General features: G+C 47.0%; 1 protein-coding gene and 1 pseudogene across 1 annotated transcript; one reads left to right on the forward strand and one right to left on the reverse strand.

The window, feature by feature from the left end:
• Positions 1–20,692, forward strand: part of LOC134760419 (small ribosomal subunit protein eS24-like) — a 100,608-nt pseudogene that overhangs the window by 810 nt on the left and 79,106 nt on the right.
• LOC129050675 (ectonucleotide pyrophosphatase/phosphodiesterase family member 7-like) lies at positions 807–13,819 on the reverse strand. Its single transcript, XM_054533437.1, has 3 exons — positions 13,548–13,819; positions 6,124–6,360; positions 807–1,082 (listed from the first exon to the last, which is right to left on the reverse strand). The coding sequence occupies exons 1-2, from the start codon at positions 13,719–13,721 to the stop codon at positions 6,145–6,147; spliced, it is 390 nt and encodes a 129-aa protein (XP_054389412.1). The 5' UTR covers positions 13,722–13,819; the 3' UTR covers positions 807–1,082; positions 6,124–6,144.

A 20,692-nucleotide genomic window follows, 5' to 3' on the forward strand; every position in this document is an offset into this window, starting at 1 on the left:
TTTTGGCAGGGGCCTTACGGGTGCGCGCTTCGGTCCGGGAGGCCTTAACCTAGCCTCCTCTCCATCAGCGCCACCCGTCTGGGGCCCAACAGGAGGGAGCTTTCCCTCTGTCTCCCAGCCTTTGGACTGTCACCAAACAAGCCATTCGTTCACCAAATACTTATTAAGCGCCTAGCATGTGCCTGACAAGGGAGATGTAACGGTGAGAAAAACTAGGTGTGGTCCAGGCCCTCCAGGGGCTCAGGGGCTCGTGGAAGAAGTGGACATTGAAGTACTTATCACACAAATGGGTATAAAAGTACAATAGCGGTATCTGCCACGAAGGCGAGCAGACAGCTAGCGGGGCTTCCAGGAGGAGTTTTGATCTTGCAGGGACAGGAAGGAGTTAGCTCCTGTAGGGTGGGATTGGGGGTGGTGGTGATACAGACGTGGGGACAGAGTGGAAAACAAAAATATTATTATTTTAGTTCAAAGTTATGGTGTCTTGAGTTGAAAGGCAGGGCAGTTAGCAACACAGTTCAGATTTCAGTACTGCCCCTGAAATCTGAACTGTGTTCAAAGTCTAAAACGTTTACCTTAGCAAATGCCTCAGAAAACTCCATTTGGAAGAGTCCCGAGAGCTAATTTGTTAAGTATACTTGCAGAAGGTAGATGAGGAGACAGATTAAATCTTATTGTCCCTTTCAGATGAGAGGCACTTGAGCCCTGCTCAGCTGTGAGAATAAGAGAGGGGCATTAATTCTAATTGAATACACTTGTTCTCTCATAGCTGTTGTTCCCCACCAGAACCAAATGAGCGCAAGATCTGAGAAAAAAAAGGGGTTCATCTTTTATTCCCCCAAACACTTTCATTTAAATCAAGAGGGTGGGATGTGGTTCTTGCTGTGTTTTTAGACAGAATCAACGGTTTCTGGGTCTGAGATGTTGCATACACCCTCTCAGTCCCTGTATCCTGAGATGGAGTCGCCTGAGAATCCACAGCAAGTCCTAACCAGGGATGGGTCTGGGTGATTAAGGAAGGTTGGCTTCAGAACTGGGCCAGGGACACTGCTTTGCTTTTGCTGTTTTGATCACCTCTCTGCCTGCAGGAGACAAGGAAAACCAATGGGAACAGGTTAGTTATAAATCCTGGGCTTATTTTATTAACTCACATAATAGCTATTAATTGCCTTTCCTCCAAGCAGCAAAAGGGCATATACGGTCAATGCTATAATAAGTAACACTGTATTATGTTATACTAAAATATTAATAAATCTAGGTTGGTTCAGTCTTTCCTGAGTCCATAGATTGGAAGCAGATTGAGGAAGGACCCTAGCGGACCACAGAGTTGAGCCATGCATACAGAAGAAATCTTTTTTTCTTTCTTTTTTTTTTTTTTGAGACGGAGTTTTGCTCTCTTGTTGCCCATGCTGGAGAGCAACGGCGCGATCTTGGCTCACTGCAACTTCCATCTCCCAGGTTCAAGCGATTCTCCTGCCTCAGCCTCCCGAGTAGTTGGGATTACAGGCATGAGCCACCATGCCGGGCCATTTTTGTATCTTTAGCAGAGACAGGGTTTGAACACGTTGGCCAGTCTGGTCTCAAATTCCTGACCTCAGGTGATCTACCCAGCTTTGCCTCCCAAAGTGCTGGGATTACAGGTGTGAGCCAGCGCGCCTGGCCAGAAGAAATCTTTATCTTGGTGTGTGGGCTCTGATGAGGGACAAATGTCATCTATCTTGGATCTGAATCTGGAAGGATCAAGGCACTGAAGGGATTTTTTTTTTTGTTTCAGACAGTCTCCCTCTGTTGCCAGGCTGGAGTGCAGTGACACGATCTCGGCTCACTGCAACCTCTGCCTCCCGGGCTCAAGCTATTCTCCTGCCTCAGCCTCCTGAGTAGCTGGGACTACAGGCATGCGTCACCATGCCCAGCTAATTTTGGTATTTTTACTAGAGACAGGGTTTCACCATGTTGGCCAGGATTGTCTCAGTCTCTTGACCTCATGATCCACCTGCCTTGGCCTCCCAAAGCGCTGGGATTACAGGTGTGAGCCACCATCCCCGGACTCACTGAAGGGATTTTTTTTAATGTCACGGGGCTCTCACAGGTGCGGTGTGTTCGGACGCAAGTGAAGATTAGGACTGATGCTTACAACCAAACGTAAAATTCCAGGTGGTGTTGCTATGGGGAGCAGCATTAGGACAATCTGAGTGGTTTCAGTTGCAAGAGTGTGTGTGTACATGCAAGAACTACAGTCAAGATTCAACTTCTGGCTTTGAGGGTCTCTTTAATAACAGCAATAACAACCTAAGGCAGTTTAACAGTATGGAATAGTTGCCTTTTAGAAGTTAAGCTATGGGCATGGAAGTTCAATCAGTACATTGAAGTTTTTCCTTTATCTCTCCTATGGTTAATGGTTTGTGCAGAAAAGGACAATTGATTTCTTTCTAAAACGTTGCTTCAGGGTGTAGAGACCTTTATAGGTCATGTTTCAACTTACAGAAAATTTTATAGTTCAAATATAAATTACGTTCAGTGTGGACTTTGTAATAGGATTTAAGGTTAAGTAAAGTTTCCACTTTCCTTAGGCTGTTTGCAGTGCCCAGCAGGCCCCATGATATCGAGATGGAAGTTATGTTAAAGGAGGAGCTTGGTCAGGGATGGGCAGAATGAGGAATATGGGCAGCTCAGGCTAATGATACAATGATTGAGATGCAGAAAGTGGTCCAGGCACGGGATAATGCCTGTAATCCCAGTGCTTTGGGAGGCCAAGGCAAGAGGATTGCTTGATGTCAGGAGACCAGCCTGGTCAACAGAGTGAGACCTAACCTGTACAAAAAAAAATAATAATAATAATTAGTTGTGCATGGTGGTGTGCACCTGTAGTCTCAGCCACTTGGAAGGCTGAGGTCAGGGGACCCCTTGAGCCCAGGAGTTTGAGGCTGCAGTGAGCTATAATCACAGAACTGTACTCCAGCCTGGGTGACACGGTGAGGCCCTGACTCAAAAAAAATTGAGTCAGGGAAAAAATTGGAAATCTTAATCCTCCATACCCAGGAATGTGACCTTATCAGGAAATAGGGTATTTGTAGATGTAATCAAGTAACGATGAGTCATACTGGATTGGGGGCTGCTGGTGAGGGGGCAGATGCAATGACTTGTGTCCTTATAAAAGAAGAGAATGAGGGCCGGGCATGGTGGCTCATGCCTGTAATCTCAGCACACTTTGGGAGGGTGAGGTGGGCGGATCACTTGAGGTCAGGAGTTCGAGACCAGCCTGGCCAACATGGTGAAACTCCATCTCTACTAAAAATACAAAATTAGCACTGCGTGGTGGCTGGTGCCTGTAACCCCAGCTACTCAGGAGGCTGAGGTGGGAGAATCACCGGAACCTAGGAGGCGGAGGTTGCAGTGAGCCAAGATTGTGCCACTGCATTTCAACCTGGGTGACAGAGGGAAACTCCATCTCAAAAAAATAAAATAAAAGAGGAGAATGTGAGGTGAAGACAGAGACACAGGGAGGAGGCAGCCATGTGACGAGGGAGGAGAGATTGGAGCGATGCATCTAAAAGGAACACCAAGCATGGCCGGCAGCCACCACAAAGCAGAAGAGGCAGGAAGGATTCTCTCTTACATGTTTCAGAGGAAGCGAAGCCCGGCTGACACCTTGATTTTGGGCTTCTAGCATCTAGGCCTGTGAGACAATACATTTCTGTTGTTTTCAGCCACGTTGTTGTTGTGGTTTTTTTTTTTTTTTTTTTTGGAAACGGATTTTCACTCTTGTGTCCCAGGCCGGAGTGCAATGGTGTGACCTCGGCTCTCTGCAACCTCCTCCTCCCAGGTTCAAGCAATTCTCCTGCCTCAGCCTCCTGAATAGCTGGGATTACAGGCATGCGTCACCTTGTCCAGCTAATTTTTGTATTTCTAGTAGAGGTGGGGTTTCACCATGTTGGCCGGGCTAGTCTCAAAATCCCGACTTCAAGCAATCCGCCCGCCTCAGCCTCCCAAAGTGCTGGGATTACAGGCATGAGCCACTGCGCCTGGTCTTGTGGTTATTTTTTTAGGCAAGATCCCGCTGTGTCTTCCAGGCTGGAGTGCAGTGGGACAATCTCAGCTCCTGCAGCCTCGACCTCCCTGGGCTCAGGTAATTTTCCCATCTCAGCCTCCAAGTAGCTGGGACTACACGCTTGGCTAATTTTTGTATTTTCTGTAGAGATGGGGTCTTGCTATATTGCCCAGGCTGGCCTCAAACTCCTTGGGCTCAAGCCATCTGCCTGCCTTGGCTTCCCGAAGTGCTAGGACTACAGGCATGAGCCACTATCCCTGGCCACCCTTGTTAAAAAATAAAGAATTTCAAATGGTGATGGCAGATTATGAAACCACAGTGGGGACTCTTCTGTGTGCCTGTGGGGCTGTCCATGTTGCAAGCCCATGAAGCCGGCCCTGGCTGCTGGGTTCTTGGAGTGCTGGACCTCCCGTGGCATGTAGCAAGGAGGTGTCATGGGTTATCACAACATATGATGATGAACTACAGGAGACCCAAAGACCACTCAGTCCTTTTTCCGACGAATGGCTGTGTATGTCACACTAGCAACAAACAGAACTGCAAGAGCTCCTGTGACAATGCTGAGCCCGATCACTGCGCCTTGCAGAGCAGCTGCCCTCTGTACCTACGCTCCTGTTAAGAAGCCAGAGGGTTTTTAATTACCTGATTATTAAGAGGCTGTTCTGGCTGCTCCTGGTTCCCTGGGAAGTTTCCCATCTAGCCACTAGTGAGTATTAATTATGGAAATGAAATGTACATTTAACCCGAGAAAATGCTCACTCTAGAGAAATCTCATAGGGCAAGTCATTGAAAGCCGATTTACTAAATGACCTCTTCGCCAAATGACCCATTTGCCTAATGACCACTTTGTCAAATGATCAATTTGCTGAAAGCCAATTCGCTGAAAATCTGTTTGTGGGATGTCCTGCTTATCAGTAACTGACAGTCAGACGCAGCTTATCCCAGGCTCCCAGTGGGATGTGAGACAGGGGAGGGGCTACAAAATAGTTGTAGCAAAACTTCAAAACTTAAAAAGAAGAAAAATCCTCCATAATTTGCTGAATTGGTCATTCATTTAGTTAGTTTTCTACAAAACAGACTGCTTCCTGTATGTTCACAAGGAGATCATGGGCAGTGGCTTACAAGAAGAGAAAGGATGTGTATCACCCCTTCCCTCCCCTCTTTCCCTTTTTTTTTTTTTAAGGCAGGAATCGGAGTGCCGTAGCACAATCACAGCTCACTGCAGCCTCAAACTCCTGGGTTCCAGCAATCCTCCCACCACAGCCTCCCCAGTAGCTGGGACTATAGGCATGTGACACCACACCCAGCTAATTTATTGTAGAGACAGGGTCTCACTATGTTGTCCAGGCTGGTCTCAAGCTCCTGGCCCCAAGTGATCCTCCTACCTCGTCCTCCCAAAGTCCTGGGATTACAAGTATGAGCCACTGTGGCCAGCCCATTACTTCTTCTTGCATGTAATTGCTTTAAGCGCTCGTTAGATCGCTGGACAGTATCCAAGTCTCTCCTGGCAAAAGGAAAGATAGCCAGTGTGTGTAAACAACCCAGAAAAGAAGGCAACAGCAAATTCTGAGATGATTTTATTCTTCCTTTGTGTCACCCAGATTGAAGGGGTTTGAAGACTTGAGAATTTGCAGTCTCGTTTCAGACTCTCCCCTCTCCTTTTTTCAGCATCGAGTGAACAGCAGGGTTTTGCTCCTCCCCTATTAAGAGCTTTCTGTGCTATTGAAGGAGGGCTGATTTCCGTATCTGGAAGGGGCATCTTGGAGGCAGACTGTACACAGTGATTTCCTGAGGACTGGAAGGATTACAGCCTGACTTTCTCTAAAGAGCACCTTCCCTCTGCCTAAAAGGCACTATGTAAAATGTTACCAGCAGGTCGAGGGATTCCCTACCTCCCGTGCTATCTGTTTGGAGCTGTTGGCATCTTGTTCCTGCGGCTCCAAAGCTGCTGGGAAACAGGATTGTTCTGCTTGAATTCCCTCCTCCCAACCATGACACCCCTTTTTGATTCTTTTCTATCTCAGGACAGAGCAGACTATGTTGACAGTTTTCTGGCAGCTGCTTTTGTATCTCACCTGGCTGCTGGTCATAAGAGTTCACGAGCATTTCCTGGGTGACTGCCAGGGAGCCGTTGTGGGTTTGGGGGTGACTCCCAGGAGCTTACACATGAATGGGTAGATGTGGGTGCTGTTAAAAGGCTCGGCCAGGCGATTCCTCTTGAAATCTAGCCCGAAAGCTCTGAATATGGCCTTCGTATCCATGAGGACACTATCAAAGCCATGGCTGCCTTTGTTGAAATACATTATAATTCTCTGAAAAATAATAACGATAAAAAAGCCATTTTAGATTCCAATCCCCTGAAAGAAAACTGTCCCTTAGTTAATGTCATGCTTGTTAGATCCATGAAGTCTTTGAGAATTTAAACTACAAGGACACTGCTCTCTGTGGTGGTGGAGAGAATACCAAGGATTTAAAGGTCTTTAAGAAAGAGAATGTAGAAAGCATAGCCATTGGAAGCAGCAAGATGATGATAATCGTACTGACAGTAATAATAAGCTCAAATATATAGAGCTTACTATGTATCATGAATTGTTCTGAATGCTTCATAAATATACGTTACCTCCTTTACCCTCATGGCAGCCCAGTAAAGGCGCCATTCCCCATTTTACAGCAGGGGAAACTGAGTTACAGGGCTTGTCTGCACTGAGTCAACAGCAGCAAATTCTAGATCAGGTCACTGAAGCCAAGCAATCTGGTTCCAGAGCCAAATAGATGTATTTTTTATGGTATAAATACACATGCATACATTTTTAGGGGAAGAGTGGGGGTAGGATGGGATGAGGATTCTGGGTAATTGCTTGGTAAATGCCAAATACCTTTCTTGTCTGTCCCTCTTTTCAAATGATAAAGTAATGTCAATTGCAACACTTTTTTTTTTTTTGTGACAACGTCTAGCTGGAGTACAGTGATGCAGTCATAGCCCACTGGAGCCTCAAATTCCTGGGCTCAAGCAATCCACCCACATCAGCTTCCCAAGTAGTTGGGGCTACAGGCCCACACTACTATGCCCAGCTAATTATTTTAATTTTTGTAGAGATAGCTGGTGGTGCTGGGGGTGTCTCGCTATGTTGCCCAGGGTGGTCTCGAACTCTTGACCTCAAGTGAACCTCCTGCCTCAGCCCCACAGAGCTCTGGAATTATAGGTGTGAGCCACTGTGGCTGGCTACAATACTATATATTTTAGACCAACAGATATTCTAGCATATAAGAAATGTGATGCTCTCTGTACATTGAATAGTTGGTCTAATATTTGGCCTGGTGGATACAGAAATTTCCTGTCTGCTCCGCTCTGGTTGAAGAAACCAGTCCGACTGTCTCTGAGGCTATGGAGCAGTCCATGAGGAATGAAAGCCCTCGGCCAGGCACGTTGGCTCACACCTGTAATACCATCACTTTGGGAGGGCGTGGCAGGTGGATTACTTGAAGTCAGGAGTTCGACACCAGCATGGCCAACATGGTGAAACCCTGTCTCTACAAAAAGTAGAAAAATTAGCTGGGCCTGGTGATGCATGCCTGTAATTCCAGCTACTCAGGAGGCTGAGGCAGGAGAATCACTTGAACCTGGGAGGTTCAGAGGTTGCAGTGGGGGCTGAGATCACACCACTGCATTCCAGCCTGGGCGACAGAGCGAGACTCTCTCAGAAAAAAAAAAAAAAAGAAAAGAATGAATGTCCTCATGATGGCCTCAAGCACGTTGGTCCCTGAAGAGACTCAAGGAAGGCCCACTTTACTCTGCACTGCAAAGCAGGCAGGTGGACAGGAATCTGAGAAGTGGATTCAGTGAGAGGCGTTGACCCAAAGGATTTTCTGTCTAATGGTCGGTTCAGCAGAAGATTAAACTGAGCACAGCATCCTGTTCCCTGAAACTATCTGGTTGGTCAGTGGGGAATGTTCTTGTCTCGTTAAATGTCCTCATGCTACTGTCAAGATATCCTGTTACAAAACGTCATAAACCAGGTTTAGAAATAGCCAAGTGACTGTGGAATTTCTCCTTGGCAAGGCCTTAGCTATGGGCGTGCGATTGGTGTGCAGTAATCACAGTGTTCTGGGCCACTTGAAGGATAAAATACACCTTAGGTGATAAACTGTTGTATTTTAATGTGAATATTTCCACCAACATTAAACAGTAACCCCATGAGTTTTCTTATACCTGTTACACTCTGGAGTTGCAACAAGCTAACATGAAGCAAGTTGCCAACATAATTATCGCATTTGGCTCCTATTCACAGCAAGGGTTCTTCAAGCTGTACCTGGGGCAGTCTTCCCTCACATGAGGTTTATAGCATCATTTATTTAATTATTTATTTATTTTTTGAGATGGAGTTTCGCTCTGTTGCCCAGGCTGGAGTGCAATGGTGCGATCTTGGCTGACTGCAACCTCCGCCCCGCCGGGGTTCAAGCGATACTCCTGCCTCAGCCTCCCGAGAAGCTGGGGTTATAGGCGCCTGCTACCATGCCCGGCTAATGTTTGTATTTTTAGTAGAGACGGGGTTTCACCGTGTTGACCGGGCTGGTCTCAAACTCCTGACCTCAGGTGATCCACCTGCCTCAGCCTCCCAAACTGTTGGGATTACTGGCGTGAGCCACGGCCTCTGGCTATAGCATCATTTAAACTTTGTTTCTGCCATGAATTTTTAGTTGGTAGTTAACAAAAAATAGACCACCTCATTTATGTCTCACAGTTAGCATTGGTTTTTGTGTTTTCTTTAGGCTTGTTTTTTAATTGTTTTTAAAATTGTGAAACAGGGTCTTGTTCTGTTGCTGAGGCCAGAGTGCAGAGATACAATCTTGGCTCACTGCAGCCTCAACCTCCTGGGCTCAAGCAATCCTCCCACTTTAGCCTCCTGAGTAGCTGCGACTACAGACACGAGCCACCACCGCTGGCTAATTTTTAATTTTTAATTTTTTTTTTTTTTTGAAATGGAGTTTTGCTCTCTCGCCCAGCAGGTGGGAGTGCAGTGATGTAATCTCGGCTCAGTGCAACCTCCACCTCTCGGGTTCAAGCAATTCTCCTGCCTCAGCCTCGGCACTCACCACCATGCCTGGCTAATTTTTAAAAAATTTTTTTAGTAGCGACAGGGTTTCACCATGTTGGCCAGGCTGGTCTTGAACTCCTGACCTCAAGTGATCCACCCACCTCGGCCTCCCAAAGTGCTGGGATTACAGGTGTGAGCCTCCACGCCAAGCCTAATTTTTAAATTTTTTGTAGAGACCAAGTTTTGCCATGTTGTCTAGGCTGGTCTTGAACTCCTGGGCTCAAGTGATCCTCCTGCCTTGGCCTCTGAAAGTGCTGGGGTTACAGGCATGGCCCTTATGCCTGGCCCTTAAAGCTGCTTTTAATAACAGATTTATTGAAAGGTAATTCACATACCGTACAATTTACCCATTTAAAGTGTACAATTTGGCCGGGCATGGTGGCTCACACTTGTAATCCCAGCACTTTGGGAGGCTGAGGTGGGAGGATCGCTTGAACCCAAGAGTTTGAGATGAGCCCGAGCAAGATGGCAAAACTCTGTCTCGACCAAAAATACAAAAAAAGTTAGCTGGCCATGGTGGTGTGTGTCTGTAGTCCCAGCTACTCAGGAGGCTGAAGTGGGAGGATGCTTTGAGCCCGGGAGGTGGAGGGTGCAGTGAGTTGAGATTGCACCACTGCACTCCAGCCTCGGCAACAGAGCCAGACCCTGTCTCTAAATAAATAGATAAAGTGTATAATTCAGTGGTTTTTAATATATTCACAGAGTTGTGCAGCCATCACCACCATCAATTTTGGAAATTTTAATTATCCCAGAAGAAACCCTGTATCCATTAGCAGTCACCCCTTATTTCCCCCTGACTATCCCCACCCCGGCTCCTGGCAACCATTAATCTACTTTCTGTTTCTTTGAATTTTCATATTCTGGGCATATATATATATCTATATATATATATATATATATATATAAAAAATCATCTAATATTTGTCTGGCTTCTTTCACTTAGCCTAATGGTTTCAAGGTTTATCCAGGTTGTAACATGAATCAGCCCTTCATTCCATATTTTGGCTGATTAATATTCCATCCCACGGGTAGACTGTACTTGTTTGCCCATTTATCTGTTGTTGATAGGCATTTGTGTTGTTGCCACCTTTTGACAATTATGAATAATTTTGCTACGAGCATCTGTGTGTGTCTTTGTATGAACAGGCTTGCATATTTTTTGATATGGGCAAGTGAGAACCAGTGGCGGGGGGTCTTTGTGGTGAATTTTTTGGTGATCTTTGTGTACTCTGTATAATGATCAGCCACGCAGGCTTGGGGGCAGCACTTAACCTTACATTTCTTTCTTTTTTTAAAGATAGGGTCTGTCTCTCTTTGCCACCCAGGCCAGAGTGCAGTTGATGCAGGGCAGGGGAGCCCCGCAGTGGAGCATAGTGTGTCCGCAGCTGGTGGGTTCTTAGTCTCAGTGACTTCAAGAATGAAGCCGCGGACTCTCGCGGAGTCACAGTTCTTAAATGCGGCGTGTCTGGTGTTTCTTCCTTCTGATGCTCGGGTGTGTTCGGTTTCTTCCTTCTGTTGGGTTTGTGGTCGCGCTGGCTTCAGGAGTGAAGCTGCAGACCTTCAAGGTGTGTGTTACAGCCCTTAAGGCTGTGCGTCTGGAGTTGTTTCTTTCTCCCGGTGAGTTCATAGTCTCGCTGGCTTCAGGAGTGAAGCTGCAGACCTTCGTGGTGAGTGTCACAGCTCATAAAGGCAGTGTGGACCCAAAGAGTCATCAGCAGCAAGGTTTATTGCAAAGAGCAAAAGTACAAAGCTTCCACATTGTTGAAAGGCACCCCAACGGGTTGCCACTGCTGGCTGGGGCAGCCTGCTTTTATTCTCTTATCTGGCACCACCCACATCCTGCTGATTGGTCCATTTTACAGAGAGCCGATTGGTCTGTTTTACAGAGAGCTGATTGGTCCGTTTTGACAGGGTGCTGACTGGTGCATTTACAATCCCTGAGCTAGACACAAAAGTTCTCCAAGTCCCTACTAGATTAGCTAGATACAGAGTGTCCATTGGTGCATTCACAAACCCTGAGCTAGACACAGGGTGCTGACTGGTGTGTTTACAAACCTTGAGCTAGATACAGAGTGCCCATTGGTGTATTTACAATCCCTTAGCTAGACATAAAGGTTCTCCAAGTCCCCACAAGACTCAGGAGCCCAGTGGGCTTCACCAAGTGGATCCCGCACCAGGGCGGCAGGTGGAGCTGCCGGCCAGTCCCACCCAGCACGCTGGTACTCCTCAGCCCTTGGGGGGTCGATGGGAGTGGACGCCGTGGAGCAGGGGGCGGCACTCATCGGGGGGGCTCAGGCTGAGCAGGAGCCCATGGCGGGTGGGGAGGAGGCTCAGGCATGGCGGGCTGCAGGTCCGGAGCCCTGCCCTGTGGGGAGGCAGCTAAGACCAGGTGAGAAATCGGGGCCCACCCCGCCCGTGCCCACCCAGAACTGGCACTGGCCCGCAAGCGCTGCGCCCAGCCCCGGTTCCCGCCCATACCTCTCCCTCTACACCTCCCTGCAAGCTGAGGGAGCCAGCTCCAGCCTCCGCCAGCCCAGGAAGGGGCTCCCACAGTGCAGCGGCGGGCTGAAGGGTTCCTCAAGTCCCACCAAAGTGGGAGCCCAGGCAGAGGAGGTGCCGAGAGTGAGCTCGAGGGCTGCCAGCACGCTGTCACCTCTCAATAGCACTTGAGGGTTCTTGCCTTTGCCCAGGAAAGAATTCAAGGGCAAGCTGGAGGTATAGAAGAAAACAGCTTTATTGAAGAGGCAGTGTTACAGCCCTGTGATTGCTCCTGTTGGTCAGGGTTACCCTGGAGGCAGAGAGTAGCGGCAGAGAGTTTGCAATCACATTTATACCCACTTTTAATTGCATGCAGATTAAAAGGCAGTTTATGCAGGAATTTCTAGAAAATTTGTAGTAACTTTTGAGTCATTGGGTCATTGCCATGGAAAGGGGCAGTAACCCCCGGGTGTTGCCATGGCAATAGTAGACTCACATGGCACACTGGTGGGCATCTCTGATGGAAAGCTTCTTCTGCCCCAGCCCGGTTTTAGCTAGTCCTCAATTTGGTCTGGTGTCCAAGCCCTGCCTGTGGAGTCAAGCCCTGCTTCCTGTCTCACAGTGGCATGATCATGGCTCACTGCAGTCTCGACACCCCCGGGGCTCAAGCAATTCTCCCACCTCAGCCTCCTGAGTTGCTGGGACCACAGGCACGTGCCACTACGCCCAGCTACATTTTTTTTTTGCATTTTTTGTAGAGATGGTGTTTCACTGTGTTGCCTAGGCTGGTCTCAAACTCCTGGGCTGAAGCAATCTACCTACCTTAGCCTTCTAAAGTGCTAGGATTACAGGTGTGAGCCACTGCACCCAGCCCAACCTTACATTTTTAATCTCAAGTCACTTCTCTCTAGGTTTTGATTTCTTCTTTAAAATGGTGGAACTAAGAGCATCTATTTTATAGGGTTGTTGGAAAGGCAAAAATGAAAGTACTGCTATTCAATGTTTAGTGAAGTGCTATGCACAATTTTGAATAATGAAGGTGGTGTTTATTTTTTATTATTTGTTAATTTTTTAGAGACGGGGTCTTGCTCTGTTGCTCAAGCTGGAGTGCAGTGGTGCAATCACAGCTTACTGCAGCCTTGACCTCCTGGGCTCAAGAAATCCTGCCACCTAGGTCTCCTGTGTAGCTGGGACTACAGGCAGGTATCGCCGTGTCTGGCTATTTATTTATTTGTTTGTTTTTTGTAGAGATGGGGTCTCCCTATGTTGCCCAGGCTGGTCTTGAACTCCTGGCCTTAAGCAATCCTCCTGTCTTGGCCTCCCAAAGCACAGAGATTACAGGCATGAACCACCATGGCCAGCCTTATTTTTATTTTCAAATCAGCCTTGTCAAGTTGAATTGGTCATTATTTTTGTATAACGGTAATTTGGGGAAGCATTGGTTGGTCGCAGGGTGGGGAACATTTAGGACCCTGTGGGCTACAACTCTTAGTGTGTGCACTTATTTTATTTTGTTTTGTTTTGTTTTATTATATTATATTATATTTTTTTGAGACAGGGTCTCACTCTGTTGCCCAGACTGGAGTGCAGTAGCATGATCTTGGCTCACTGCAACCTCTGCCTCCCAGATTCAAGCGATTCTCCTGCCTCAGCCTCCAGAGTAGCTGGAACTACAGATGCGTGCCACCAGGCTCGGCTAATTTTTGTATTTTTAGTAGAGATGGGGTTTCACCATGTTGGCCAGGCTGGTCTCAAAATCCTGACCTCAGGTGATACACCTGCCTCAGCCTCCCAAAATCCTGGGATTATAGGCGTGAGCCACCGTGCCCGGCTGTGTACTTATGTTTGATTTTTGCAGAACCACCCTTCCCTAATGGTTGTCTCCTAGATCCAAGGTGACTTTATTCATTTTAGAATGAACTTACCCCATTGATACTGTAACCAGAGTTGGCATACATCATGATTGGTAGAACCTGGTCATGTTTAGAGAGATGGAAGTGTTCTGGAATCTCCTCCTTCTTGTAGCCGTGGAGGTGAGCGTACACATTCTTCATTGCCTGGTAAAGGTCTTCCTCTTGTCCCAGTTTGGGCAGGGGCATCCCAAAGCCACCGTAGCCCACAATATCAAACTTGACCAAGTCCCTGAACTTGATGTAGTTGGACAAGGGGATCTTGTTGACATTGGGTCTCTTCTTCACGGTGGTCATCCCATGGTGTCATGTGATGATGACGCTGAGGTGCTCTGCAGGCTGTGCTTCTCAGTGGCTCCCACCAGATACCCGATGGTCCTGTCGATTTGCTGAATCATCAACTTCCTGTTCGCTGCCTCTGGCCCAAATCGATGTCCCACGTTATCTGGCTCTCTGTAGTACAGCGTCACAAAGTCAAAGTCTTCCTTGGTGAACCAGTTCACGACAGTATCGATGTTCTCCCTCCGCTCTCTCTCATTGCTGTTTGGGTGAGTGTAGGACTCCACCAGGGACCGCTTGACAGCCTCACCCTCGTATTTAGCACCTCCTCTGGAATAGTGGAATGATGCCACTTTGTTCCCCTGCAAGTACAAGAAGAAAATTCCATCAGGGCTATTTCTCATACCTTTCTCACAATCAGCAAAGCTCGAGTTGTCTACATCTGTGCCCCAGTCCAAAGGCATAAAAAATATGTGGTCTTTGGAGTCAGACAGGGTGGAGCTAGGATTCTGGGCTTCCCCAGGATCTCATAGCATCTACAACACTGTTAGTTACAAGATGTGCTATTATTTTATGGGCTACTAAGCAGAAAAATGCTGCCAACGAGACCGTGACATTCCAGTGATTGTAAGGTGTATTCCAACTTCAGATATGGCAAAATGAAAAATAATTCCTTAGAATAGAGGGAGACAGTAATTTCTGAGTTGTTGGTGGTGAATCTGTGCATGTGTGTTTTTTATATATATATAAACACATATATATACACATATATGTATACACACATATATACACATATATGTATACACATATATACACATATATGTATACACATATATATACACATATATACACATATATGTATACACATATATATACACATATATGTATACACATATATATACACACATGTTTATATATACACACATATATACACACATATATACACACATATATATACATACATATATATATACACATATATATATGTATATATAGTGATGCATTGGTACAATCGTAGCTCATTGCACCCTTGAACTCCTGGGCTTAAGCGATCCTCCCACCTCAGCCCCTTGAGTAGCTGGGGCCACAGGCATGTGCCACCATACCTTTTTTTTTTTTCTGAGACACGGTCTCACTCTGTCACCTAGGCTGGAGTGCAGTGGCACGATCTCAGCTCACTGCAAACTCTGACTCCTGGGTTCAAGCAATTCTCATGCCTCAGCCTCCCAAGTAGCTGGGATTATAGACACATGCCACTGTGCCCAGCTAAGTTTTGTACTTTTAGTGGAGATAGAGTTTTGTCGTGTTGGCCAGGCTGGTTTCAAACTCCTGAGCTGAAGTGATCCACCTGCCTTGGCCTCCCAAAGTGCTGAGATTACATGTGTAAGCAATGGCGCCTAGCCCTAAGTATTTAAAAAGAAAAAATTTGTAGAGATGAGGTCTTGCTAATTTGCCCAGGCTGGTCCTGAACTCCTGGGTTCAAGTAATTCTCCTGCCTCAGTCTCTCAAAGTGCTGGGATTACAGGCGTGAGACACCGAACCCGGCTGGTGGTGAGTTTTAAAATCTCCCAGTGTCTCAGTGTTTCTACCTGTAGAATGCCAAAAAGTAGATGGCATCTTTGTGAGGATTAAGCCAGCTAGCTTTTTTTTGGTTTGTTTGTTTGTTTGTTTGTTGAGACAGAATTTCTCTCTTGTCATCCAGGCTGGAGTGCAATGGCATGATCTTGGCTCACTGCAACCTCCGACCCCTGGATTCAAGTGATTCTCCTGCCTCAGCCTCCCAAGTAGCTGGGATTACAAAGTCAGCTAGCTTTAAGATAAAGTGTTGGGCATCACATTTTGGCACGGAGCAGGCACTCTTTTCTTTGCCCGCAGGTGGGACTAAGTCACCACAGGCCTTCCCTGGTGTGTGCAGTGGGTGATGAATGCTTGCCTGCTCAGCACCCACTTCCTGGTGGGCTGGATCACATTACTCTGACTCCCCCTCGAGCTTCAGTCCGCTGCTGGTTCAAGATGTATTGACTCAACACGAGGATCCAGAGGTGGGATGTGGCTCTGGCCTGGCCAGAGGACCGAGGCTGCTGTATGCCATGGCTACAGCAACTGGTTCAGCTTTGGGCTCATGGGGGTGTTTGGAAGAAGGGGAGACTGATGTCTCCTTCTCTCTACAGACATCTGATGAGCTACAGAGCTTGACTAACTTACCCAGAGGCAGAATGATATGGTGGTTAAAAGTGTGCTCTGGGCCGAGATCTTGCCACTGCACTCCAGCCTGGGCGACAGAGTGAGACTCCGTCTCAAAAAAAAAAAAAAAAAAAGTGTGCTCTGGGCTGGGCGCGGGGGCTCACGACTGTAATCCCAGCACTTTGGGAAGCTGAGACAGGAGGATCGCTTGAAGTCAGGAGTTTGGGATCAGACCCTATGTCTAGAAAAATGTTTTTTAAAAATTAGCTGGGTTGGTGGTGAATGCCTGTAGTCCCAGCTACTCGGGAGGCTGAGGCGTGAAGATTGCTGGAGCCTGGGAGTTCAAGGCTGCAGTGAGCTATGATCAGACCACTGCACTCCAGTTTGAGGGATAGAGAGAGACCCCATCTCCCTAAAGAACAAAAAAGTGTGCTCTGGTGCCGCACTGCCTGGTTAGATCCTTTGTCCACCACTTACATGCATGTTATATAAATGCTGTCCTCAATTTCCTCATCTGTAACTTGGGGATGATAATGCTGCCCCATGAAGTGGTTGTGGGGACTAAATGCATGTGGGCACATTGGTAAGTATTCAACAAGCTTGATTTTTCCTGGAGAGGGAGAAAGAGCATGCAGTGAGGTGACATGCTCAGGTGCATTGGGGCAAGGATTATTTCCTCTGGCTTCTGCCTCCTGGGAGGTACTAAGGATGGATCTGAAATGTGTCTGCAGAGCCCAGAGTTGGGGAATGCAGAGGGAAATTGAGATCAGGGACCCCAGTCTGACAGAAATGGCTGTAGCATGGGGCATTGGGTTCCTTCCATCAGAGGCATGGGGTGTGTTGCAGACAGTCATGAAATGTGGCTGAATCTTAAAAGGGAGCCGTGGTCCTAGGGTTGCTGCTTGAGACAAAGACCCCTGTCAGTGGAACCTGGTGACCTTCACCCTTCTGTGTCAGGCTGCAAACAGCAAGAGATGGCAGCAGATAACACTCAACAGGAAAAGGGCCATTGCCATCCCACATGTTGCCATGGGAGGAGATGACATCTCTTCCCTCTACTCCTCCAGCAGTGTCAGCTGGGGAAGAGGTGGGTGGGTGTGCACAAAAGAGTAGACTGCAGACCATGCTCCTTCTCCTCCTGTCTGCTGGGGCCCCGAGAGAGTCTGCAGCCCTTGGCCAGGGACTGGCTGACACAGGAGAACAAAAGACCTTAGGCTGGGATAACATGGTGGTGCAGTTCATCCTCTGGAGCTCCCTGTGAGATCAGACTGGAGCCCGTCTCCAGCTGAGACCACATCTCACTTAGCTCCTTCCCTGCCATATCCTGTTTTCCTTACTCGTATCTCTTGAGGGTTCTTCCTGAATGAATTACATGCACTCAATCCCTGCCTCAGGCTCTGCTTTTAGGGAACTTGACCTAAGACAGAGATCTTAGTACTAAATACTTCGCAAGGGCTCAGAAACTCTGCTATCCACAGGCATGTGGGATATTACCTTCCCTACCACCTGGCAGTCATAGTCTATGATGCGATTCAGCTTTGCGGAAGTGCTTCTCTAAAGAACATCCCCCAATTTAAGATGATCTTAATTTACTTACTTGTTTACTGTCCATTTATCTGCTCTAAAATGTGACCTGCAAATCAGGGGGTATGTCTGGTTGGTAACCCATTTCCTGGGAGTTAGGCCTAGCTCAGAGCAGGTGTTCACTATTGATGGAATGCATGTTGAAAGACTGCATGAATCTCATCTCCTTTTGTGGGTGAAAAACTCATCCTATTCTCACTCCTGATTAACTTTATTTCTTTTTTTTTTCAAAATGGAGCCGTGATCTGTCACCCAGGCTAGAGTGCAATGGTGCGATCTCAGCTCACTGCAACCTCTGCCTTCTGGATTAAAGCAATTCTCCTGCCTCAGCCTCCCAGGTAGCTGGGATTACAGGTGCACGCCACCATGCCAGGCTAATTTTTTGTATTTTTAGTAGAGAGAGGGTTTCACCATGTTGGCCAGGCTGGTCTCGAACTCCTGACCTCGTGATCCACCCGCTTTGGCCTCCCAAATTCTGGGATTACAGGCATAAGCCACCGTACCCAGCCACTCTTGATTAACTTAATGGAAATATTTACAGAGATCCTTTCTCTTCTGGGTTCTAGCGTCTTATCTGTAACCTCTGCAGGTAATACATTTTCCTTCCTGATAATAGCATTTCTATGGTTGCTTTAACCTGCAAATCCTCTAATACTTATTTATTTCATTTCTGATTGGCATTAGACATAATTCTCAATTTTTGGTGACAGCACTTTGTTTAACTTACATATAAATTGACTTTGCCTTGAAATGTGTCATTGACTAGAAGGATGAAACTTCTAACATGCTGTAGAACACAGTTTGACTGGCTAATTTATTATTTAGAAGAAGCTAATATTGCCATTATGAGGGACTTAGGTGGCTCTGAAGAACCAGTTGTATTTCTGATGTTTGCAATGTTAAATCTCAGATATTGCCAATGTGAAATAGTTTCCGTAGGCTGTGTTCTCAATACACACCTTTTCCAAAGATATCCCAAGCTGTATTCTTAGGAAACTGTGATTTTTCTTATTTGGTCTCATAGGAAGTTGGGGAGTGATGTGGGATATCCATAAAATGAGCTCCAGAAAGACACATGTGTGTACACACACACACACTCACACAGGTACCACACCACACTTGACTCTGTTTATTTGGAACCCATGATTATCAGAAGTGCTATTTTCCACAAATACTTCTGAGAAATAATCTGAACACTTAATTGGATGCAAAAGAGTGGGTATTTACTATTCTACCCTTTAATTAGCATAATCAGTGTTTCCAGCAGCAAAAGCAATTGGAAAATCGCTAGTTTTATTAGGTTCATTATTCTCCCTTAGCGTAGTGTGGCATCAGCATGGCTATTGTTCTTCAATAGCCTCTTTTAAACAAGGGCTGGTGCTTCTTACAGGCAATTCCTAACTGTCGGGTTTTGTAGAGAGTCCAAAACTCTTTAGAACCTATAATTCAAGGAAAAGCTGCACTTTGGTTTTGCATTTTGTCTGGTCTCTTTGGGTGACAGAATTTATGTGACAAGGTGCACATGTTTGGGGGAGGCTCATGGACAGCCCATCGCGCTTGTGCTTTGGTAGGAAGTATGTGCAGTTAAGGGGAAGGAGTTAGTTACTGATTCTAGGGAACAATTGGGTAGAAAGAGATGGACTCCCTGTATTTGAAATTCAGATCTCAAGCTTGGCTCTAAGTGTTTCCTTGCTTTGCTGTGCTCCAGGGGAGTCACTGAGCAGAAGGAAGCGAGTTGCCTGAGATTCTGCAAAGCCCCAGCCCTTTGGGAGGTTAGATTGTTATTCTCAGAGCCTTTATGGTGCATAATAAAGACCTAGCTTGGACCAGTGTTAGGGTGAGTTATCTTGCTATTAACATTCTTTTAGGTAGAAGTTGCTGGTCCCATCTTGCTCACAATCCTCCAAAGTTTGAAAGTTATTTTCCAGGAGACTTGGCTTGCACTGAGAGTTGCCCTCCCACCCCCCCTCCAAATTTCCTCTTGGGGTTAGCCTAACAAGGTGCTGTCACAGACCCTTGCCAGCCACGATGACCCCACCCAGACCATCCCTCTGCTGTTTCACTCTTTGATACTCTCTGGAGCTCTCTGGGGAGGGGTGAGACCTGCCATCTGGTTTGTATGGTTTGCCCAGGTCTTACAGTCATGGCTGGCTGCCTCTCTCTGAGAACTGGGACTCCTGAACTTGCTGAAATACCTCAGCCATCGATCATGTTGAATTATCGGGGACACTCATTTAAAATCCGAGCCTGTTCCAGATGGAATCTCTCTCTTTCTGCCCTGACTGTGAGAGAAGCCCTGCTGGAAGGTGGAGACACTCGTGGGCTGTGAGCAAGGGATGCAAAGACTGCCAGGAATCCTGTGTTTCCAGCATCATCTGCCAAGGCACATCAGTTCCTGGGTATCTTGATGGGTTCTGGCAGCATTACTGTCATCGAAAGAAAACATTTTAGCCATATTAAAGGTTAATGCAGCAATCTCCACACAGCCTGCCTGGAAGGGACACGGGACAAAGGTAGGTTTTCCCTGTGATGGACAGGAGGCAGGCGGACCTCCCACAGCCCTGCCTGGCAATGCAGATGTGTCCCCAAAAGGCACTGAGGGCCAGCTGGAGTGCTGTGCTGAGGCGAGCTGACCCGGGCCGTGGGTTCACTCTGATTGCAGCGGTTTCCTGCCAGCTCCCTGGAGAGCTGGCAGATGGCCCAGCCCCACAGCAGGAGCCTCGAATGGCAGAACGACATACAACAATTTGATATCCACGTGCCAGAAGAGCCGGGTGTCGTCAGTCGCCTGGCTCTGCGCCCAACCTCTTTTTGCATAAACACTTATGAATTCAGCCAAGAGGAAAAGTACTCTGATTATGAATTGAGCAGAAGGAAACAAAGTTCTGAAGATAAACACCAATGAGACAAAAAACCACGAATAAGAAAAATGACAGAAAAGGAGAACCTTCCCAGAAGCCTCCTGCCAGTGAACGGCCACCATAGCAAGAGCATGGAGGTCCTGGGTTTTGAACTGTGAGATAAGGAAGATGATGAAAACCTCCCTAGCAGTCAGGCAAGCACAAGATTCCTGTGAAATCCGGTCTAAGTGTTTTGACCACAGAAGTAATATT

The sequence above is a fragment of the Pongo abelii genome, chromosome 18 (assembly GCF_028885655.2).
Source record: "Pongo abelii isolate AG06213 chromosome 18, NHGRI_mPonAbe1-v2.0_pri, whole genome shotgun sequence".
NCBI lineage: Eukaryota > Metazoa > Chordata > Mammalia > Primates > Hominidae > Pongo > Pongo abelii.